The 22,078-nt window shown below is 40.7% G+C and overlaps 1 protein-coding gene and 2 long non-coding RNA genes across 5 annotated transcripts; 2 read left to right on the top strand and 1 right to left on the bottom strand.

The window, feature by feature from the left end:
* Positions 1-602: 602 nt before the first annotated feature.
* c1qtnf6b (C1q and TNF related 6b) lies at positions 603-9,390 on the top strand. Of its 2 annotated transcripts, none has more exons than XM_061770386.1 (3): positions 603-625; positions 5,815-6,031; positions 8,712-9,390. In XM_061770386.1, exons 2-3 carry the CDS (start codon positions 5,830-5,832, stop codon positions 9,257-9,259), a joined length of 750 nt encoding a protein of 249 aa, XP_061626370.1. In that variant the 5' UTR covers positions 603-625; positions 5,815-5,829; the 3' UTR covers positions 9,260-9,390. The 2 variants fall into 2 exon arrangements, with proteins under 2 accessions (XP_061626370.1, XP_061626369.1); XM_061770385.1 differs by lacking the exon at positions 603-625 and adding an exon at positions 1,663-1,806.
* Positions 9,391-14,619: 5,229 nt separating this feature from the next.
* On the top strand, positions 14,620-17,530 carry LOC133476675 (uncharacterized). Of its 2 annotated transcripts, none has more exons than XR_009788107.1 (2): positions 14,620-16,183; positions 16,898-17,530. It is a non-coding gene; the product is annotated as an uncharacterized LOC133476675 (long non-coding RNA). The 2 variants fall into 2 exon arrangements; XR_009788108.1 differs by having other exon boundaries at positions 16,736-17,530.
* Positions 16,888-22,076, bottom strand: LOC133476679 (uncharacterized). The gene is made up of 3 exons (XR_009788115.1): positions 19,198-22,076; positions 18,007-18,126; positions 16,888-17,014 (listed from the first exon to the last, which is right to left on the bottom strand). It is a non-coding gene; the product is annotated as an uncharacterized LOC133476679 (long non-coding RNA).
* Positions 22,077-22,078: the final 2 nt, after the last annotated feature.

Genomic DNA, 22,078 nt, shown 5'->3' with positions numbered 1-22,078 from the left:
ATAAATCTTAAGAAAATAACCTACTTTTAACACACACACACACACAAAAGATCATTATTCTCATTATTCATTATTCCTGGAAAACAACAAATACATGCCCTGAAAAATAATTGTTTTGTTTTCTAAATAAATAAATAACATTGTGGTCGTAAGACCGTGATATTTAATACGTTCATTTTCTAGGAGAAAATAAAATGTTTTAAGAAAAAGACTATTGTTTTTATTCTTGTAAGAAGTGAATGCGAATGGTTTTTTTATTTTTAGAAAAAAAAGAAAAGAAATTTGAGAGCAAAATACAAATACTCCCTCCGTGGCTGCCCTGGGCTCCCGTCCTGTGTTGGAGCCTCATCTGGGTTTGCGGTTAGACCGGGAGGAGGGACGGAGGATTTGTGAGGGTGCAGGCGGGCGATGTCCAGCAGGAAGTACAGAAGAGGCAAATAGCCTGCCTCCTTTTCTCAGCTTTGTGTAAACATTTCCAGAAAATGAAAACACACCCATCAAGTCAAACAGTGCAAGCGAGCAGCAACTGAGTCACTGAAAACCAGAGTGAGCGCTAACTCCACGTCTGAGCAGGAAGGAACGCTTATTAGCCGTATCTTTGAGCTGATGACCGTTCGCAGTCAAGGTTGAGTTTCAATTTTGTGCACTCAGCGCTTTTCCTGATTCGTCAAGGCAACACCGGGGCCGCTCCCGAGTGTTCCGAGACGACCCTGCCCGTCACGCCGGGCTTCACCTTGTACGGCAAAAGAATCCCAGGCGGGAGGTTGAATTGAATTCAGAGATTGACAGAAGACTCAGAAAGTAGCTAGCGCTTTAGCCTGGGTGCCAGTGCGTCTGTATGTCAGTATGAGTCAATGCTATTTAGCATCGTTGATGAAATATTGATCGATTTCACTTGACATTTGGACTCAAGAATTTTTTCCCCCAGTTTCTTTTCTGTCAGATGGCAAAAGTCCCTCAATGGCGGATAGAGGTGTAAGCAATATGACCCAATAATATTTGATCAAATGTCCCGAAAAACAAGTCTCCGGAAAAAGTCGTCATTGCCGCGTAAATCGCCAATATTGGACTGCAGTGCAGCCATAAAACTTGAAATGCAAATGTAATAAAAAACCAAAGGCTGATAGGATTCGATTCTGATCAACATCATCGACACGTTGAATCGACTTTTGGGACCAAAAGGTAAAGCCAAACGAAGATAAATACAAACGTTAAGATAGTAATATCGAGCCCTGCAATGAGCTAAATGCTAACATTAGGTTCGTTGTGCTACGCTTGAAACGAAATGCTACCAGAATGCTGACAACTGTTTGCTCCAACATTAGCATTTTGCCATGTTTTGGGCTAAATGCTACTGTTTTAAGCTAACATGCATTGCCAAGAGACACCCTTGGAGCGAAATGCTCATGTGTGTTGTTGTCAAACCTTTGCATCACGGTTAGCAGTTGTTAGCTTCTCTTGACACTTATGTGACAGTTAATGTTTTAAACACGGTGACACTTTGACCCTGAAGGGCATTATTTATTTTGGATTGCTATTCGGTTCATTCATTTCGAAGTTTCATTTCTTGTTACTTTTTACAATATAATTCAAGATGATCTCATTTCCATTTCTTTGTAATCAAATTCGGTTTATTTGTATTTCGAATTTTGTGTGTCGTTTTTCTTTTTTTTCTTGTGAATGGAGGAGTGAGAATGACGGGAGCGCGCGCGCGCGCGCGCGGAGCTAGGCTGAGACTTTCTCCTCAGTCGTAGTGGAGCAGCAGAACTCCTCTTTTGATTCTTTTTCTTTTCGTGCGAAGAAAAGGTAAGAACGCCTCGAAAGTAATTTTGTGCATGACGTCACTGTAGTACATTTTGCGCAAGAGCACGCGCGTGCACGCGACGGTGGGTGGGTGAGGGGGGGGGGGGGGTAGGTTGCTTTCGCTTGCTTACGTGGCCAGCCAAAGTGATGTTAGCGGATGTGAGCGTCTCGGGTTGGGCGCGCGCGCGCGCGCGCGCGGGGTTGTTAAACTGAGGGGTGACGTCACTAGTGTGCACGTGAACGTTTTGCGCAAACTGCATGGCAGAATTGAAATGGGACACATCTGCGTATAATACAATAGAACGCACTGTAATGTACTGTTACGTAGTTTGAATGTGATTTGCATTATTCACACTTTAGATACGGTGGGAAGAATCAAGCACTAACAAAAAATGTGTACAAAAATGGTTTGGATGCATACTGTGATACATCTGCCAACATTTCAAAAATGTATTATGTGGGGTTTTTCATGGATGAAACCAATTTGTATCCCAGCTGTAACTTAACAAAATGTGGAAAAGACAAAACGCTTGGAACACTTCTGTGATAATCAAGTTAGATTTTGATTGTGAATGAATTTGAAAAACAAATGAACATTTGTTTCCCACTTTGTCTTAATGAGGCCATATATGGGTAATTCGAAGAGAAAAGAACAATTGAATCCTTTGTAAAAGCATCACAAAATGTGGACAAGACAAAGGGTGAATACGCACGATATTGCAGGTTTACTTTCATTTTGAACTAATTGACACATTTTTTGAAGTTGCTTTTTAGCTTTAACATTATCGGGCATTGTGTGTAAAATGTTACATTTACATACAATTTTAAAATCATTTATTTCATGGCTATAATATGACAAAATGTTTTCAAAAAGTGAATATGATGTTTGAGTTTTATTTTTAATTCATTTGCAAAAACATGTAAAAATTGTTTTCCACTTGAACTTAATGAGAAAATATGAGGGGAAAAGAATCATTTAATAAATGTAGCAATATGGTTGTAACAACAAAATGTGGAAGAAGTGAAAAGCGTAACTGCACGTTATATATTATTTGTAATTCTGAATTGACAATGACTTGTCACTTTGATATATTACAGGGTATTGTGTGCAGAATTTCACAGGATTTTCTTTTCAATTTCAATATGGCTGCGAAAATATTGTATTTTCTTAGCTTTATTTGCTTTTAATACATTTGAAAAAGAAATTCTACAAAAAATGGTTTCCATTTTAACGTAATGATACGAATCATTTGAACATTTTAAAGGAAAATAATCCATTTTGGAATACGGATGTAACATGAAAGGTATTCTTTTTGAAGTCAAAATAATATATTGTTATGTAGTAAGGAGAATCTTTCACACTTAACAGACATGAATTATATCTAGCACTGAGGGAGGACAAATCTTTATTTTGTATTTTTTACATGTTCACTAAAAATGTTTGTGCTTCCTCATACTGACATATGTAGAGAATTTTAAGGGGCATAATATTGGTTTCAATTTATGTTTGCATACGGCTGTAACGTAAAAAAATGTGTAACAATACAAGGGGGGATATTTGGATTTGTAATTTTGAACAAGTGTCCAAATATTTCTAAAACTTAATAGGAAATCATGTTTCGACTTGTAAGGGGGAAAAAAGGAACTCAATTGATTTTGGAATATGGCTGTAACACAACTTCTATTTTCAACGTTTTTGCAAATGTCGTTGCACTTGCAAGCTGCCGACAGACCAATGACAGACCTCTTCCGTTGACGTCGCTTCCACAAAGCCGACCTTCCGCTGCAGAACGATACAAATCTTGTTTGTTTACAATCAACTCTGTTGTTGACTCCCGTCCAAATTGGAAGCGCATACTTTGGATCTTATCTACACGAGAACACAGATAATGGAACCGAGCTCACGTCGTTAGTAACTTTTCATTTCTTCAAGTTTCAAGATTGTCTTTGACGTTTACAAAAACACGTCAGGTTTGTGGAAGATGCGAATTTATATCCGATGTTTAGAGTAAATTGTCTCGATGTTTAGCAAACCCAAACCCGTAAGTTCAGCACGGAATGTGGAAGAGGCTAAATTGTCTTGGATGTATACGTTAGACTTGCCGAACACTAACTTGTCTTTGACGTATGCAAAACCACGTACATGCAGTTCGTTGAAGAATCGAAATTGTCTGTGGAAGATGACAAATTGACAGAAACCCTTCCATCGGGTTCATTGAAATCTTTAAGTTGTCTTTGATGTTCACGAAAATGCGTACATGGGGATCGTTGAAGACTAAATTGTCCTTGATGTTTACAGAAACACGTTAGTTACATTAAAGTAGCTGTTTTTTTGTTGACAAAAACACGTACATTACATCAATTCTCTTTGATGTTGACAAAACTGGTCATTGAAGATGTGAGCGTGTCTCTGTTGAAGACTAAATTGCCTTTGACGTTGACAGAAACACGTTAGGTCTGCTGACGATGAATCATCTTTGATATTTCTGACAAGGTATAGCCGACGGGTTAGGCTTGTCGAAGACTACGTTGACTATGCTACAAAAGCACGTGCCGTGCTCTGCGACGTTGACCAAGCCACGTACGTACCTCGAATTCACCGATCGTGCGTCACGTGCTTGATATTGCGCGATGACGTTGCTCGCTGCCGGCGTGCCAATCCTCTGGAAAACATGTGCATTCGCTTTAAGCGGAGCACAGAACAGAGAGGTTAGCATATTGTTTGAGTTACGTAACGGACGGACGGGGAGAAAGCGACACGGACCAAGTGTACTGTATGTCTTTTAAAGTGTTAAGTATGTTTTTCTTTTCTTTTTCTTGGTGTGTGTTCTGCTATCAAATGTGTGTGTGTGTGTGTGTGTGTGGTCAAATGGTTCGTTTCTCTGGAGGCGGAGCCGAGCACCGAAACGTCTGCTCGACATCCATACATGCGCTTCTTTCTTACAGCAAGGTGGGAGGTGATGGATACGAGTACACGTGCCCATCTCATTTCGAAAAACAAAGCAAACGAACAAAAAAAAGGCTTTTATGAATTTTTGAAAATGTTCTCCAAATGTGCATTATGGGTAGAATTTCTAGTGGAAAAATAACCTAATCCATTTTGTAATAGGGCTGTAACCCAAAATGTTTTGGGAAACAAATGGAACTTACGCAATGTGATATTTGAGTCATTTTATTTCATGTATTTTGAATTAATTTGCATGTTTTTAAGACTTTGTAGAGAAGTTTTTCCATTTCATTTGATTGATGATATATAGGGATAACTTTAAAGGGGAAAAATAAACCTTAATCTATTTTGGAATACGATTGTAACGTAACAAAATGTGGGAAAACTGAAAAGGGAGCATGCATGTGATTTTTCCTTTTTTATTCATTTACAAAAACCTTTGAAGTTGTTGTTTTTTTCACTGGAGCATTCTACTGTGTGTAGAATTTCAAGGGAGTTCATTTATTCCATTTTGGAATATGGCTGTAACATAACATGATGAACAAGTGAAAGGGGTGTTATTTGGGTTTGTTCTTGATTTAATTACTCTTAAAAAAATGTGTTTTTTCCAATATTTTGCCACTGGGACATTTTGTGTCGAATTCTAAGACAGAAAGAAAGAATATAATTCGAAGGGAAAAAAATGTAAGACATTTGGAAACATGGCTGTAAAGAAAAAAATCAATATTCTTTTTATTTTGAATACATCTAAATGGTTTTACATGTCGAATATGAAGAAAAAAAGTATCATTCAATCCATTTGAGAATGGCGCTGTTCCATGACAAAATGGCAAAAAAGGAGCAGGGGCAATACTTATGCACAGCTCATGATTTTTTTTCAGCAATTTCCAAATCTTTCTTGAAATGCTATTCCACTCGGTCGGCCATTGTGGGGAATTTGGTGTCGAGTTTTCAGGGAAAAATCCAATCGAATCCCTTTTGGAATCCGGCCGAAGGGGGAGGGGGGGAATACTTGCACACTGTGATGTTTGAGCACGGTTCCGCCTGTGTCCGCCGCATCCCAGCTGTTGTCGTCCGCGATGTCGCCGTGTTCGAGCTTCCTGTTCCTGGTCCTGTTCCTGTTCCTGCTTCCTTTGGCGCGCTGCCTTCCGTCGCCGTCCCGGCCGCCCTCGCGATACTGCCGCCGATGCTGCGACCACTTGGATCCTCAGACCTCAGGCTCCGCTCCCTACTACCGCCCCGCCGAGGTCCGCACCGTGGTCAACATGACCATCCTCCGAGGTAAAGGAAATACCCCTAATCCCTAATTCCATAGGCTCAGTTTTCATGCTTCATTTATTCCGAAACGTCAGACGAAATCCAAATCCTACACACACACACACACTGACGCAATCGTGTAAATCCAATTGATCTGTTCCAGGTTCCCAACATAAGAACAAAAAATAGATTTGATAGACAATAACTACAGTTTTACATACAGACAACAATGGGAAATGAATAGAAATGAAAAAAGGAAATGGATAAATGCACATTTGACACTTACGGTACATCGGTGTCATGAAGGTGGAAATTTGCTCCGTAGCCCCATTCGGTGTTGGTGACGAACAAAATCGAAGGCTGTGCACCAGTGCACAAAGCGAGGTCCGTAGAAACATGGATTAGGGAGAATGATGTGGATGAACTTGAGTGGTCTGCACAATCCTGACTTTTACATGAATTAGACCGGAGATTGAGAGCCAGGCCTTCTTGTCCCACATCAGTGTGTGTGTGTGACCTCACAATTGCACTTCTGGAGAAATGCACTCCTAAACCTCGTGGACAGCCTTCCCAGAAGAGTTGAAGCCTTTATAGCTGCAAAGGGTGGATGGCGTCGGTCACAATGGCAGTACAGTAAACGATCGGATTTCAGTTGACGAATATAAATGTCCCTGGCGGTGAATGCGTTCATACGGAACAGACTTTTGAGATTACCGCCAAAGGCAGAAAATTGCATTTCATAACCCCGTTGCGATCCGTTTGACAAGAGACAGAAATGCGAGCAGAGGGGAGGATTAGGACCGACAAGACGGTCGATGCCTGCCAACATCCTGACAGGCGGAAGACGCTTTTATAAGAACATGTCATCACGGTCCCAGGACAGAACTTGTGGTCCAAATCGCGCGAGCGCTCGCTTCCTCCTCACGTTTACTCGCCACGGTCACGCTGGCCACGGGAGGAACGTTGGGAAGTCCGACTCCTGATCGTCGGAGCCGCGGAACATTCCGGGCCACCGCCACGAGCTGGCTGGAGCTTAGGGGTTCGCAACAAAGTCCAACAAAATGGAGGAACGCACGAGAAGGAGGCCTGCATTAAGGCATCAAGGCATTAAGGGGACATTAGGTTTCAGGAACATTTTCCATGGGCTGTCTGTGGGGGGAAAACAAACGCCAACGAGTGTTAAGGGGGGTTAGGGTTAAGGTTGAGGTTGAGGTTAGATTGGAAGAGGAAACAAAATACAAAATCAAATTCACCCAAGAAAAAAACAAAAACAAAACAAATATAATACCTAGAAAATTACAATTGAAATAAAAAGGTGAAGAAAAACAATATTTATCAAAAAATACATGAAAAAAGTCAAAAATAAGAAAAAAAAACAATTAATGACAAAACTGTTTTTTAAACTAAGAATTACATTTACAGTATATAGTAAAAAGAGTTGAAAGTAAAAAAACAAATGTGACACGGAAAATAAAAATGTAAATAAACAATTCAAAACAAGAAATAATAAAGATAATTCATTTCGAAAATAATCCAAATAAATTGACAAATGTAAAATTAATTTTTAAAAAGTTGAAAAGAAAAGTACAAACTAAACAAGTTAAAGGTAAACATTTGAACAATTAATTTTAGTAGATAAAGTAGATAAAACAGCAGCACGGTGGACGACCGGTTAGAGCGTCTGCCTCACAGTTCTGAGGTCCGGGGTTCGATCCCCGGCCCCGCCTGTGTGGACTTTGCATGTTCTCCCCGCGCCTGCGTGGCTTTTCTCCGGGCGCACTCCGATTTCCTCCCGCATCCCAAAAACAGGCATGCGAGGTTCATTGACGACTCTAAATTGCCCGCAGGTGTGAATGTGAGTGCCAATGCTTGTTTGTTTGTTTGTTTGTTTGTTTGTATGTGCCCTGCGATTGGCTGGCGACCGGTTCAGGGTGTACCCCGCCTCCTGCCCGATGACGGGTGGGATGGGCTCCGGCACGCCCGCGACCCGCGTGAGGAGAAGCGGCGACAGAAAATGGACGGAGGGATGGATGGATAGATAAAACAGACAAACATAATTCCAAATGTAAATAATAAAACATAAGTAAGAAAAAAAAGAATACATTGACCATAAAAACGAATTGAATTTAAAAAAGGGAAAGCTGTTCACAAAGTTACAAAAATCAAATAATAAATAATACTTATTAAATAAAAAAAATATGAACTAGAAATAAAAAGTGAAACCAAGAAAAGATTTTTTAAAGATCAATAAAAAGTGAAGCTGAAGAAAAAATACATTGTTGACCAAATAAATGTTTAATTTTAAAAAGTAACAATTAAATAAAAGGTCAAAACATTTTTTACAAATAAAAGAGAATAGTGTAACTCTAAATTCCCGTAGGTGTGCGAATGGCAGTTTGTTTGTGTGTGTGTGTGTGTGTGTGTGCCCTGCGATTGGCCGGCGACCGGTTCAGGGTGTATCCCGCCTCTAGTAGGCGACCCTTGTGAGGATGAGCGGTACGGAAAATGGATGGAAGAATAGTGTCATAAATACATTTCCTCAAATACAAATGAGAAAAACCTACTTTTGAAAGAAAGAATTGAAGTGAAAACCAACTGAATGACATGAAAAGATATTTTGCACCCCAGCCAAATCATACGCAATGATGGGGCTTCCAAATGAGAAAGGGACTTCTCACTGTGCCTTTGCTGTGCCCCAACGCAGGCGATAAGGGCGACAGAGGGGACAAAGGCACGCCCGGCAAGCCGGGCGCGGAAGGCCCCTCAGGCCCGCCGGGACCGGCGGGCCCCCAGGGCTCGAAGGGCCAAGCGGGTGTCCCGGGGGACGCCTGCAAGAACCCGCGTGCCGCCTTCTCGGTGGGCCGCCGCAAGTCCCTGCACAGCGTGGACTACCACCAGCCGCTGGTGTTCGACACGGTCTTCGTCAACCTGCACGAGCACTTCAACATGTTCGAGGGCAAGTTCTACTGCTACGTGCCCGGCGTCTACTTGGTCAACCTCAACGTCCACACGTGGAACTTCAAGGAGACCTACTTGCACCTCATGCACAACCGGGAGCAGCGGGTTATCCTCTACGCGCAGCCCAGCGAGCGTTCCATCATGCAGAGCCAGAGCGTCATGATGGACCTGGAGCTGGGCGACGAGGTCTGGGTGCGCCAATACGAGCGCCAGCGTGACAACGCCGTCTACGGGGACGACGTGGACGTTTACATCACCTTCAACGGTTACCTGGTGGCCCCCGCCGTGCACTGACCTCCGATCCGACCCCTCGGGAAAAGACCGGACTCGCCCGAACCCGATCAACCTACAAAGGTTGCGCAGCATCTACAGTGTGTGCTTTGCACTTCCAAATAAACCACTTGTGTGAAAAAAATAGGACTTTATTTTGGTGAAACTTTTTTTTTTTTTTCCCTTTTTAAAAATCTTCCTAAAAAAAAATGCTTTTCTCAAAAAAACTTTGTCTTGAAATACAAAAGTTATACTTTTCTTAAAAAAAACATTTTCTAAAAAAAAGCATGCCTTCCTTCTTGATTCTTTTGTTAGGATTATTTCTAAAATGCAAATTCTTTACTGAAAAAAAACATTTTTCTAAAAAAAGACTTTTTTTCTTGATTTTGTTTGATTTTCTTCCTCAAAAATGTGAATTGTTTCTTGAAAAAATAGATTTTTCCCCCCCCACTAAAAAAAGGTCTTATGATTTTAGACTTCAAAGAAAAACGTTTTCCAAAGCCAAAACGTTCCACCCGCAAATGTATGGCTTTTGTCACAAAAAAAAGTTCATTCATAATTTGTTTTAAACAAACTCTGAAAAAGTGTGTAGTGAAGTGCATGTTTTTCCGTTCTCGTGCGTGTTTTGTGTGTGTTTTTGGATGTGTTTTCTTTTTTTATCCCACTCTTTTTTGCAAGCTTTATTCACGCCCCTGCGGTCTGTAGCCCACAGCTCAATAGCTCTCTCTGGTGGCAGCTCTTCAAACTGCACGCACGGCCTTTCACTGAAAATCCATCCGTCCATTTTCCGTCTCCTCATAGGCCAGCTATCTTCGGGCGAGAGGCCAGCCAATAGCAGGGCACCTATGAACAAACAACCATTCGCGCTCACATTCACAACTTGGAGTTTTCAATGAACCTAGCACGCATGTTTTACTGGGGATGTGCCCGGAGAAACATGCGAACTCCGCTCAGAACTTGGAGGGACATGTGCTAACCGGTCGTCCACTGTGCTACCGTTTACTCAATACAAAAGTCGTAATCAGAGAATTAAAAAAAAACAACCATTATTATTCGAAACACAGTTCGAATACTAAAGGTGGACTTTGCAGTGTTCAAAAAACACTTTGTCATACGTCAAAACTGTCCGTATGACCTGACAGTCGAAACATCCTCTAATCCTCTAACGGTAGAACAAAATTAGCTGGCGACACGACACATGAAAACGAGTCCTCTTGTTCTCCGCCACTCATTTCGAGTTTCTGCACGAAACCTCTGTCAATCAAAAGTGACATTTTAGTGATTAGGGGACTTTTGGATACAACTCGAATTTGCATCGGACGGTGTACCTAATGAAGTGTCCGGCGAGAGCGAGCACGAACAGCAGCGACAGCGGTGACGAGTTCAAAGATCAACATCCACTCGACAACCAGAAAAAGTGGGTGAAAGGTCGGATGGCGAGGGTCTTCTTTGCTCATTCGGCTTTTACAATGGACGCAACATGAAACAGTGAAAAGCGCGTATCGACAAAGGTTTCGGTTGAGATTTTATTTGAATACTTTGGCACTCTGTGACATCAAAAACTGCTTCCTTCTTGTAAGTTTAGAACTGAGAGAAAAGGGACCACAAATATTCCTTTATTCTTGTAATATTGCAACTTTGAATTCCCACAGGATGGATATTTCCCCCCCCAAAATCATCCTTTTATCCCACGTTGTTCCCTATTTTCTTGAAAGCAAGACAACAGTTTCCTCCTCTTTTAACCTGGCCTTTTATCTTTGAAAAAACAACTTTTTTTTCTCATCTCTTTTTTCAACGATCTAACATTTTGTCACCAAAACCATCGGAATTGAATCGCACTACTACTACTTAAAAAAGTACACAATTCCTGCATTCTTATTTCAAAGAAAAAGGACTTGATTTCCCTAATATTCCACATTTGTATCTAAAAAAATATGACTTTATTCTTGGAATATTCTGACTTTTATCTTGGGAAAATGCGGCTTTATTTTCATTTTATCTGGCAAAAATCTCCAAAGATTCAGACTTTTTATCTTTATTCTTTATTTTATTATTCTGGCAGGAATAATATTGGACTTTTTCTCCCATCTGGAAAGTATTCAAAGGGCTTCACATTTTCCCCATATTTAGTGTTTTATGTGTTCAAAATTAGCCGAAATTTTCCCCAAACTTTTTGGGAAAGGTTGTCATTCGATGTTTTGTGTAGCGAAAAAGACATTGATTTCATTTTTGAAAGAAGGCTGTAACGTAACAAATTGTGGGAAAGGTGTTTTCCCAGATCCATTGGAACTTGTCAGCCATACAAAAAAAATAAAAAATGTTCCCAAGAAAATCTTGAAAAAGTGGGGATATGCTGCCAATAAGCGTTTTCCATGAAAAAGGGCGGGACCCTTTATCCAAAGAAAATGTGGGAGCAGCTGCCGAGCCGCGAGCACGCGCGGGTCCGCTGTGCACGCGCCGCGTCCATTCCCATTTCAATGAGCGCCTTTCAGGGGAAATTGCCGGAAGACAACAATCGCATCAGTCACGGTCTTTTTTCCAACCCCTTTTGAACTAAGCTGTCAACTGTTAAACCTATAGATTGACATTTTTGTATCAAAATGAATGCAAGATATTTGCCATCCACGTTGTTGTTGTTGTTGTTGTTGTTGTTCAGCTACGGCTACTGGCCCTACAACACGTTTCAAAAAAAACTGGGCATCCCCGGCCCCACGCCGGAAACATGCTCAACTACAGGAAGGTAGGAAGGGTCTCGTTCTCGTTCTCGTTCTCGTTCTCGTTCTCGTAAGATGATGATGATGATGTTGACTGTCCACCTCGAAAAAACAAACAAAGAAAAAAATCTCTCTTTTCGTAAGACTACTTTTTTCCTCGACGAAATACCACTCGCATGAATCTTGGAATATTAGGACTTTTGATTTGATATGACGCAATATCTTGTCTTATGACATCACGGCTGTCGATCTCAAAACATCTTTTCTTTTCATCTTGGAAAAGATGCGACTAAAGTCTCGTTAGATGATGACTTTTGGATCTAAAAAAAAATGGATTCTGATGACTTTATCGAGAAAAACACAACTTTTCTCCTAAGATGACTGTTTTCTTAAATACAGTATGTATCTAAAAAAAATACACGATTCTTATAAGATTACAAATGTTTATGGATGAAAAGCTTAAAATAGAGTCTGACTTTATTCTTAAGATGATGACACCAAAAGGTGCAAAAAGCTTTCTTTATTCTCACGATGTCCTTTTTTTTCCCCTTCAAAAATCGGAGTACTTTTTTTCCCCTCAATAAAATATGACATGTCTTGCAATATTATGACTTACTGTATTACCTTGGGAAGGTATGACTTAAGTCACGGAAGAGCACCTTTGTATCTAAGAAAAAGAGCACTTTATTTTCATAACTTGATCAAGAAAAATATGAATTTGCTCATACGATACTGTTTTCTTAAATGTACAACATTTTATATTGAAAAAAGAATCCCAAATATATACCTTTAAAGAATATCCAACTTCATTTCATTGATTTGATTCTCCGAAAACAAAAGAAAAATGACTACTTTGTCATGAAAAAAAACGATTTCTCTCTTTTCCTTGCAAATAGCTCAAATGAAGATTTTAAAAATATGCAGCTTTGATCAAAAAGACACCCAAGACCTTATTCTCTCTTTAGAATCCCTTATTTAAAAAAAAAAGTAACTTTCTCAGTGAAACCAAACCTCCCCTTGTTTTTTCTGGGAGAAAATATGAATTGATGAATACGCCCTAGGCATGCTTTGATGTCCTTTAGGGTACTTATTTGAACTCAATGGATCATGCAAAGTTGATTATAATAAACATTCTAATAAAAGAGTCAAAAATGTAATAACCCTAACCCCCCCAAAAAAAAGAATCTACAAAATAGCAGGACAAGGCAAAGTAATGTGCAACATAGCAGGGCCTTACTGCATTTCCAACAATTCAATGTCAATCTCTTTCCGTTCCATGAATACTTTTGGACACTGATTTGCTTTGGAGAAATCACTCGATTGAAGCTTTGATCATTCGAAATATTGACTCAGTCGCGGGAACTGTCCAAAGTCCGGGTCGGGCGCCATATTGTTGATTGCCGTCATTATGACGACATGAATTGTCCTTTATCTCGACTCCCGAAGGTTGTTGGACCTGAACTGGACCTGTCTTTAAGGACGCTTGCCTCCACGTGTTTGTCCGTTTCCAGGGTTTCATTCACTTCGACGCAGAATGCCACAAGAAATATGGCAAAACATGGGGGTGCGTGTGCAACACGGATCATGACAGCAGAATTCAGGTTTTTGGTTTTGGCTCGTTGTCGTTGTTGTTTACAAGGGTTTAGCATCTTCGACGGCCGGCAGCCTGTTCTGTGCATCAGCGATCCCGGTGCTCGTCGAGGAGGGTTACTCACACATTTGTTTCTCCGCTCACATTCCGTGACAAACACTTGAGACGGTTTGGCAATTTCGTGTCCCCCGTCTGTCTAGTATACACGCTGCAAATTAGGTAGCAAGCAGACAAAATATCCTCTTCGAACCACTTCCGGAATGTACTTTTCCAAGCAAAATGCCCTGCAACTTTGGAGGAATGTGCTCTCGAGACTTTTTTTTGTGGGTTTACTCATGACGGACATTCGTACCAAACATTATGTTGCTCAGTTTTGTGGGTTGATTTTTCAATTGAAGGAGCCTTGCAAATGAGCCGCTTCAAATCAAAATGACAGACTCGGTGTCTTTCTTCTCGAGACTTTCTTGCGGGTCTGCTCGCGCTAGACACGTCTACTAAATTTGACGTTGCTCATTGGCGCTGGCTTTTCACCTGTTGGAGCCCTGGGAAAATGCCTAAAATGGCGGCTCTCAAACAAAATGGCAGACTTCCCGTGTCTTATCGGGCACGGTTTCCCGAGCCCTTTTCGGAGAGTCTCCGCACGATCGACATGTCGAGCAATTTTCTCTCCTTCTGTGTCGTAGAACTGTCGTGTGAATGGTCCGCTTTACGACGCCGTGAGTATCGCAGAAGACGAAGACTGGAAGAGGATCCGAAGCATCCTCTCGCCTACGTTCACCTCCGGACGACTCAAAGAGGCACTGCCGTCGTTACACCTCTCCGTCTTTATAGCCGTCGTCGTTTTTTGTGTGTGTCAAAGTGTACGTTTGTCTTTGGGTTTTTTTGTGAGTTTGTGTTTGTTGTTGTGCCTGCGCAAAGGTTGTCACGAAATGGATGGAGACGGGACGGGACCCAAGAGGAGAGGTTGGTTGTGAAGAACAGTTTATTGTAAGGGAAATGAGGACGGTGCTTGGGATGCGCTGGCGGGTTGTTGAGGCAGAGAATACGGGCGGCGGGCAGAAATCCACTTGATGAGGGACACGGAGGATACGCTGAGGACAAGGAAGAACGAATTGAGTAGGCTTACTTGGAGACTGGGGAGCCATGTTAGCGCTTGGAAGCTTCTCAGATACTCTGGCGAACGTTTCCGGGATCTGGCAGGCTTTTATGCAGGCGGTAACGAGGGCTGATTGGTGACAGGTGCATGGCCGAGGAAGGTGCTGGAAAGAGAGAGAGAGAGCGAGAGAGAGAGCGAGAGGGGACGGGAGAAAGAGGGAGAGAGGGCGCGAGGCGCCACCCGGGCTCCAACCATAGTACAGCAGGGCGGCTCATCAAAGGTCACAATCTTTTGTGTGCATTTGTTGGTTTGACCTGTGTGCATGTGAGTGTGTTTTGATTTTTGTCAAAACACATTGGACATTGTATCTGTAGCTATTTATATCATATGGACTGTGTAGAAATATCATATTGTTTTGACTATACATGGTAGCGTTTAATTTTTTGTTTAGAGCCCTTACATATAACCGTTTATATCGAGCACATTTGAATGGCTGCCATCTGCCTCACACTTCTGAGGCCCCGCCCCGCCTGTGTGGCTTTTGTGCGGGCGCGCTCCGCTTTCCTCCCACATCCCCAAAAACCTGCGCGCCAGGTCGATTGGAGATTTGAAATTGCCCAAAGGCAATGTCGCTTTCTATGTGGCCTGCGACCGGTTCAGGGCGTGCCACCCGAAGATAGCCGGGACAGGCTCCAGTATCCTCGCCACCCTCGTGAGGAGAAGCGCTTCGCAAAATGAAGCAATCGATCGATCGATCGATCGATTGTCATTGTTCATAACCTTTGTAGAATAGTTGAAAATCCGTATATTTTGAAAGGACTGCGTAAGTACCTTGTTTTGATTATTATTGCGAGAAGCTCCAGCAGTGAGGGTAATAAGCGGTGAAGAAAATGCTGACATGTTGGGAATAAAGTTGCATTTTATGTCAATTTTACAACAATATCACTTTTGTCAAGAGACAACAAGGATCAAGTTTTCTTTTCATTACAAAAAGAACAAATCTTGACTTATAAGAAGAGTCATATTATATGTCAATAAATAGCAACATTGTGAGCAGAGTCTGAATTTTTTGGGGGTCATAATCTAATGAGAATAAATTAGTCTTTTTTTTTTCCCCAAGAATAAAATGTGACTTTTTCCCGAAAAAGGTCAGACATGAATGAAGACATTTCTGGAGCTGCACTGAAATATTAACAGAAGTTTTTTGTTGTTGTCGTGATCTCACGAGAATACATTTGTATTTTTTCTGGCCGTAATTGTAAAATAGTCAAATTCCTTTCGTGAAACAAAGTTGCAATATGACAGGAATAAAGGAGAAAAAGCTGTATGATAATGAGAGTAAAAAAGTAATATTCCGAGAATTAGGAGGTGTGTGTGTGTGTTTTTTGTTTTTTTTCTTGCAGGTTGAGTAAGGAAAACAAAGAGTCTTTGGACCCCTACGTGTATTTGCCCTTTGGAGCGGGATGCGCTTCGCTCTGGTCAGCATGAAGTTGGCCATCGTGGAGATCCTGCAACGCTACAACTTTTGCGTGTGCGACGAGACCGAGGTGAGAACGGGGCTTCGTCGCTGCTGCCTTATGCTTTCAGCGGGCAACTACAACATTCTCGCAATGTTACGGAAATCGCGAGAAGGAAGTTGAAATATTACAAGAAAAATGTGCCGTCGTACAAGAACAAAGATGGGATTTCACATAAAACATTGTGAGAATCAAATCATCAAGAAATATCCATCTTGCAAGAATGAATAAAAAAAAAACAAAAAAAAAAAGTCAATCGCTCGAGAGCAAAGGTAATAGGCAATCGTTTTTAACATTGTGAGAATAAACTCATCGTTTTGCTGAAAAGTCCTAATTGTATGAGAACAAAATCGGATTTGTGTTGGAAATGTAACACTCTAGTCAGATTTTCTCGAGGGAAACAAATTGAAATCTCACAAATCCTTTTTTTTCGTAAAAAGAAAAAATATGCATTTGCCATCGATAAAAAATAATACATTTTTTAAATATTGAATTCCAAATGTTAGTTTTCATGAAAAGGTAAATCGTAAAAGACAGATGGAGACATGATTATTCAAACTTTTGTTTTCTTCTTCTTTTTAGCGGGGCCATTCGGCATTTATTTTGGAGAGAAATGCATTTGGGACAGTTAAACGTTCAAAGTGAAAATGCTCGCAGCTAGGAGCTCTGGAGTGATGCAGAGGTCAGTCCAAAGCTCAAAATGTCAACATCCAGTCACACCCGCATTGTGACTTTGCCCACCAGGTGCCCATCGAGATGGACGTGCAGGGCCGGGGCCTGCTGATGCCCGAGCGACCAATCAAACTGAAGTTGGCGCTCCGGTCGTGAAGCTCAAGAAGCAGGAAATCAAACGCTTGCACGCTAGATTCGAAATAGAGAATATGATCAGAAAAATGCAAGAGAAAACTCCCAAATTGTGGACAACGATGCGCGTAAACCCGCCAATGTGACAGAGTCATCCGCCCTTGGGAAAAGGTTGTTGTGGCACATTTTGAAGGTCGTCCCAGCAAAACAATTCTAAAATCTACGCATGATAGACATGCTGGATGGCTGAATTTGCAAAATGGCTGCGACCACCCAAAATGGCAGAATTGCCGTGTCTTTCGTGACATGGCTTTTGGAGACTTTTTAGACATTCCCACCGAATTTCATGTTGGCTTTGGGAAAAAAAAACAATCTAAGAATAATAAACAAATCTTCAACAACAATAAATAGATGAAAAAAATACTCTCTAACGATCGATTTGCACAGAATACTGCTATATGTGACCCTCCGGCACACATATGAACGGAAGTTGCACAGTTGTGTTTTGAGCTTGACTCTGTTAACAAAAATAATTGTTAGTTGAGGTTAAATTAAATGAATGATCAAAAATGACATTTTTAGTGGGGCTTTTTTTGGTGCCATTTTCAGCTAATACACAGGTGGCAATTGTCTTACGTGGTTAAGTAATACTTTTACATTCCCTTCATACTAGTATAACAAATTAACCAAGCCGCATTATAGAACTAAACAAAAGTAAAACTATAGAATGGACCAAAAGTAAAATCGAGCAAAATGACTCGCACTTTTGACGAGCGCGAGAACAGCACTGTTTGCAGAGCAATACTGCCACCCAGTGGCAAATACTTGATAGAAAAATACACCAATTTCAGGAATGCCTTCCGCAAAAAAATTGTCAAAAGTTTTAAACATTTTTCAAAAATACAAAATATTCAACCAAAATACACAAATATTAAAACGAAAATGCATAAATGGAGAAATGCAAAACTAGAACTGGGCAACAAGAAATAGAAAACAAATATTTGGGATACAGAAACGTCGGAAAAAGTGAACTCAACACCGAAGTGTACCGAATGACGTGTCCCTCCAACAGCACCCTCTCGTGGCAAATCGGCGTCATCCCTCCAGATCCTGATCCTGCCATCAACATGTGTAGACTCCATGTCTCCGCGTTTTGGGGCCATCTTGTTCTTTCCATGTTTATAAACAGAAGAGAGATAACAAAAAGAAAGAGAGGGGGAAAAAAACGAGATGGGGGCGGGGCCAAGCAGCTTCTTTTGCACACGCCACATGTTCTGGGTGTTGTGATTGGATGAAAGCCAACGTGTACACTTTCTTTTTTTTTTTTTTTTACAAGCTTGTACAGTAGAACACGTCCAACAGTACAAGAGTGACACTGTGGTGACTAGTTAGTTACTCTGTCAGTATTGTGCAACGCTCACTTCCTGCAATGTTGGCGTCAGTGAGTGAAAGCTTACTGCCTGTAATTCTGACCACACATTTAAACAAGCATTTGGCTCGAAATGCAATTTTATCTGCTTTACAGACGGCATGTCTGCTCTGCAGCCAGTGTGTGCTATGGAATTTACGCCTAAAGACAAATGAAAAAATATTGGGGGAAAAAAAAGAAAAATATGAAACAAAACATACTTAAATGTTTGAATAAAAGACTAATTAAATGAAAAAAAAGACCAAATTAGAAGAATGATGGGGAAAAAAAACAAACAGATGAAGAATACACAAACACTGGACATAATCAGAAACATATTTGCCAAACATGTACAAAAATAGTTGACAAATACAGAAAAATATATTGTAAAAAATATATTTATAAATATGAACAGAATCATGTATGCAAATAACACAAAATACAAAATAACTGATAAAACTTAAAATTAGGGGGAAAAACAATAGAGAAAGTTGAAATCTTACTTGGAAAATACACAAATATCAGAAAAAAGACAAAACTGATAAAAAAACAGACACAAATCTCAAAGGAAAACTGAACATATTAGTTGGAAAATACAAAAACATAAGAAAAATACAAGGATTTTAGAAAGAAATTAACTGAAAATATAACATGACAAATACATAAATGTTGGAAAAAAATGGACATATTTGCCCCCCCCCCCCAAAAGTAATATGTATATATATTACATATATATATATATATATATATATGGAATAGGATTTGACAAATATTAGAAATTATATTACAAAAAATACACAAATACACTATATTGCCCAAAGTATTCGCTCACCTGCCTTGACTCACATAGGAACCTAAGTGACATCCCATTGCTCATCCATAGGGTTCAACATGACGTCGTCGGTCCACAACAGCTTCAACTCTTCTTGGGAAGGCTTTCAGCAAGGTTTAGGAGTGTGTTATGGGAATTTTTGACCATTCTTCCAGAAGCGCACTGGGCAGCTGCTGCCATGTAAGGTGCTGGCCGCTAGGCCCGTTGGGAGCAATTAACGGGTCAGTGTCTTGCCGAAGGACACTCGACAGCGGACAGTTGGAGCCGGGATTCAAACCTTCGGTCGTTGGATAAACCTCTCTATCAACTGACCCACACCTGCCCCTAGTTAAGTGAGGCTACATTCAAATCTTGCAAGCACTTTTAAAACTGCAAACTCCCTTTAAATGCAAAGTGTATGATGATGCCGATTTAACATGAGTTTGAATGTGATTGGTTAATTCTGAACACAGCCGCATTCCTGTTAGAAGAGGGTGTGCACCCTTGTGCAACCACATTATCTGGGTTGTTTATGTTTACTTCCACTCTCAAAATGGTTTTTGTTTTTTTCAAATTCAATTGAGATGTGCAGGTTATAGGTCACATTAATGGTGAAAAAAAGCTTTGAAATAACTTATCATGGTGTCATTATTTTACATCACAAAAAAGACACTCGAACAGGGGCGTATATATTTGATATCAACTGCACAATATGTGATGCTGCCTACAAATATCTTCATCATTTGTCGTGTAATCCGTCATAAAATGTCCGAGATACAGTACATGACCTTATTACAGACTGTGCTACAAAGTCAGATATTACATGGAACGAGCCAAATGCATATATGCAGTTACAAAATGTGACAATGTTGTGTTAGGATCCCACAGGTAATTTCATGCCCCCATGAGGATAAAGTACGTATCGTAATATAACTCTGAGTGTGGTCCGCTAAGGGGGGTGCGGGGGTAGTGGCTTATTGGTTGGCGGTTGTGACGTCAACGAAGATAAAAGGACAAAGGGGCATTTCAGCTTAAACGTTGGCTCAAGTCAGTGAGTTGCAGGACTGTACAGTAAGTATCAAAAACAGTTTATAGCTACAGCAAATCACACCCCACTTGCTGGTGCTTGCACATGATTGCTAAGTGGATTTTAGTCCGACTTGCTATCGCAGCCGATTTCTTGGATCGGGCCCGACAAAACGTCTTGTAGTGTGACATACCGTAATTTCTCATGTATAATTCCCCCCCCCCCCAAAAAAAAACACGTCAAAAGTCAGTGGTGAGCATTATACATAGGTATAGGGGAAAATGAAAAAAAACATTCCCATTTTATAAATGTATGCCGCCATCTAGAGGTTATGAAAAAGCAGTACACTTTCATTCCAATATATTACCGCCACCTAGAGGATATTAGAAAGGTGTACACTTTCACTCTAATCTACCACCACCACCTAGAAAAAAGGTGTAGCCTACACTTTCATTCCAATATGACAGGGATATGTATGACTGCATAAAATGTACAGTTGTGCTCATAAGTTTACATACCCTGGCAGAATTTGTGAAATATATACATATATTTTTAAATACGACTGATGACTGAACAACAACCATCATTAATTTCTTCATGGTTATGTTTTGTTTGATGATAATGCTTTTTGGAAAAGCTTGACAGTTTAAGTTGAAAGCTATTAAAATAAAATAAAATGTGTCTGGCCCTCCGGGTTTTCTTTAAAGAATTGTACCCATGTTACAAATTCTACCTGGGTAATCAAACATATTAGCACAACAGTGTGTTTTCTCATTTACTAAAAAAAAGTAGGGCAGTGAATTTCAAAATAAGAGCAAGTAAATAAAAATAAAGTATTAGGTGTTCCAATAAAGTGCTTACGTTCAGAATAATTATTTGAAAACACTAACAAAACACAGATAAATACTTCATGTTTTGATCATATGGGTAGAAGGAAAATCATGCATTGTAAAAATGCATTATACATAGGTAGAAAGGTTTTCCAGAATTTTGAGGTCAACTTTGGGGGTGCGTATTATACATGGGTGCGCATTATACACGAGAAATTGTGGTAATCCATGACCAACGATTTGGCCCTACGATAACCCTACGATGCCAAAATGAAACGTCTAGCATGTTTGCTTTTTGGGGGAATCCTCTGTGAAGTGGGACATATGAACAGCTCTCCGACACCGCACGTTGACGTCGACCAAATACGATTGCGTATTGTCACTGACGCATTGCATCCCTTGCGCCCCATTGTCAAAATGTATTCACATGCACAAACCAAAATTATACTGAAGCTTAAGAGCATGATTTGACGCAACGCTGGCATGTTTACGTGCAAATGTTAGTGCTAGCATTAGCTGGCTACTTAAAGTTATGTTGCCTGCTTGCGAGCCATATTAAAAGTACATGAACATATACCTTAAGCGCTCCTTGAACGGACAGCACCCAGTGACGACACCACACGTTACCCCCCTATTTTTGTTCTTTTTCTTCCAACACACATTGCCGCCTTCCATTGTTGTTGTTGCCGCCATGGTAACGGGTATATCTGAATGCGATGACCGGTGACACGTTTTCTGGTCCCTTCTCCCTGAGAGTGTTTGATTTTAGAAGATAAAGCCCAGTGACCGTAAAGGACAGGATACGGTGTTCCCAGTGGCAGACCGAGATACGATTTTAGGATTTTATGGCAGTAGTCTGCCACATAGTCCCATCGTGAAAGACGATTTGTCTTGTAGTCTGATCCATACATATCTTCTTCCTCAGCCTATGCACCTAGCCAGCCGCCCCTAATTTTGTTTATACTGGCATTACGGTAATAAACCGCCAACAAGCGTGCGGGGGCCGAGTCGACTATACTATTGTTGTTACTGTAGCTGAGACGTT

Source organism: Phyllopteryx taeniolatus, chromosome 4 (assembly GCF_024500385.1).
Source record: "Phyllopteryx taeniolatus isolate TA_2022b chromosome 4, UOR_Ptae_1.2, whole genome shotgun sequence".
In the NCBI taxonomy this organism is placed as follows: Eukaryota; Metazoa; Chordata; class Actinopteri; order Syngnathiformes; family Syngnathidae; genus Phyllopteryx; species Phyllopteryx taeniolatus.
This window is presented reverse-complemented; position numbering and strand designations above follow the sequence as displayed.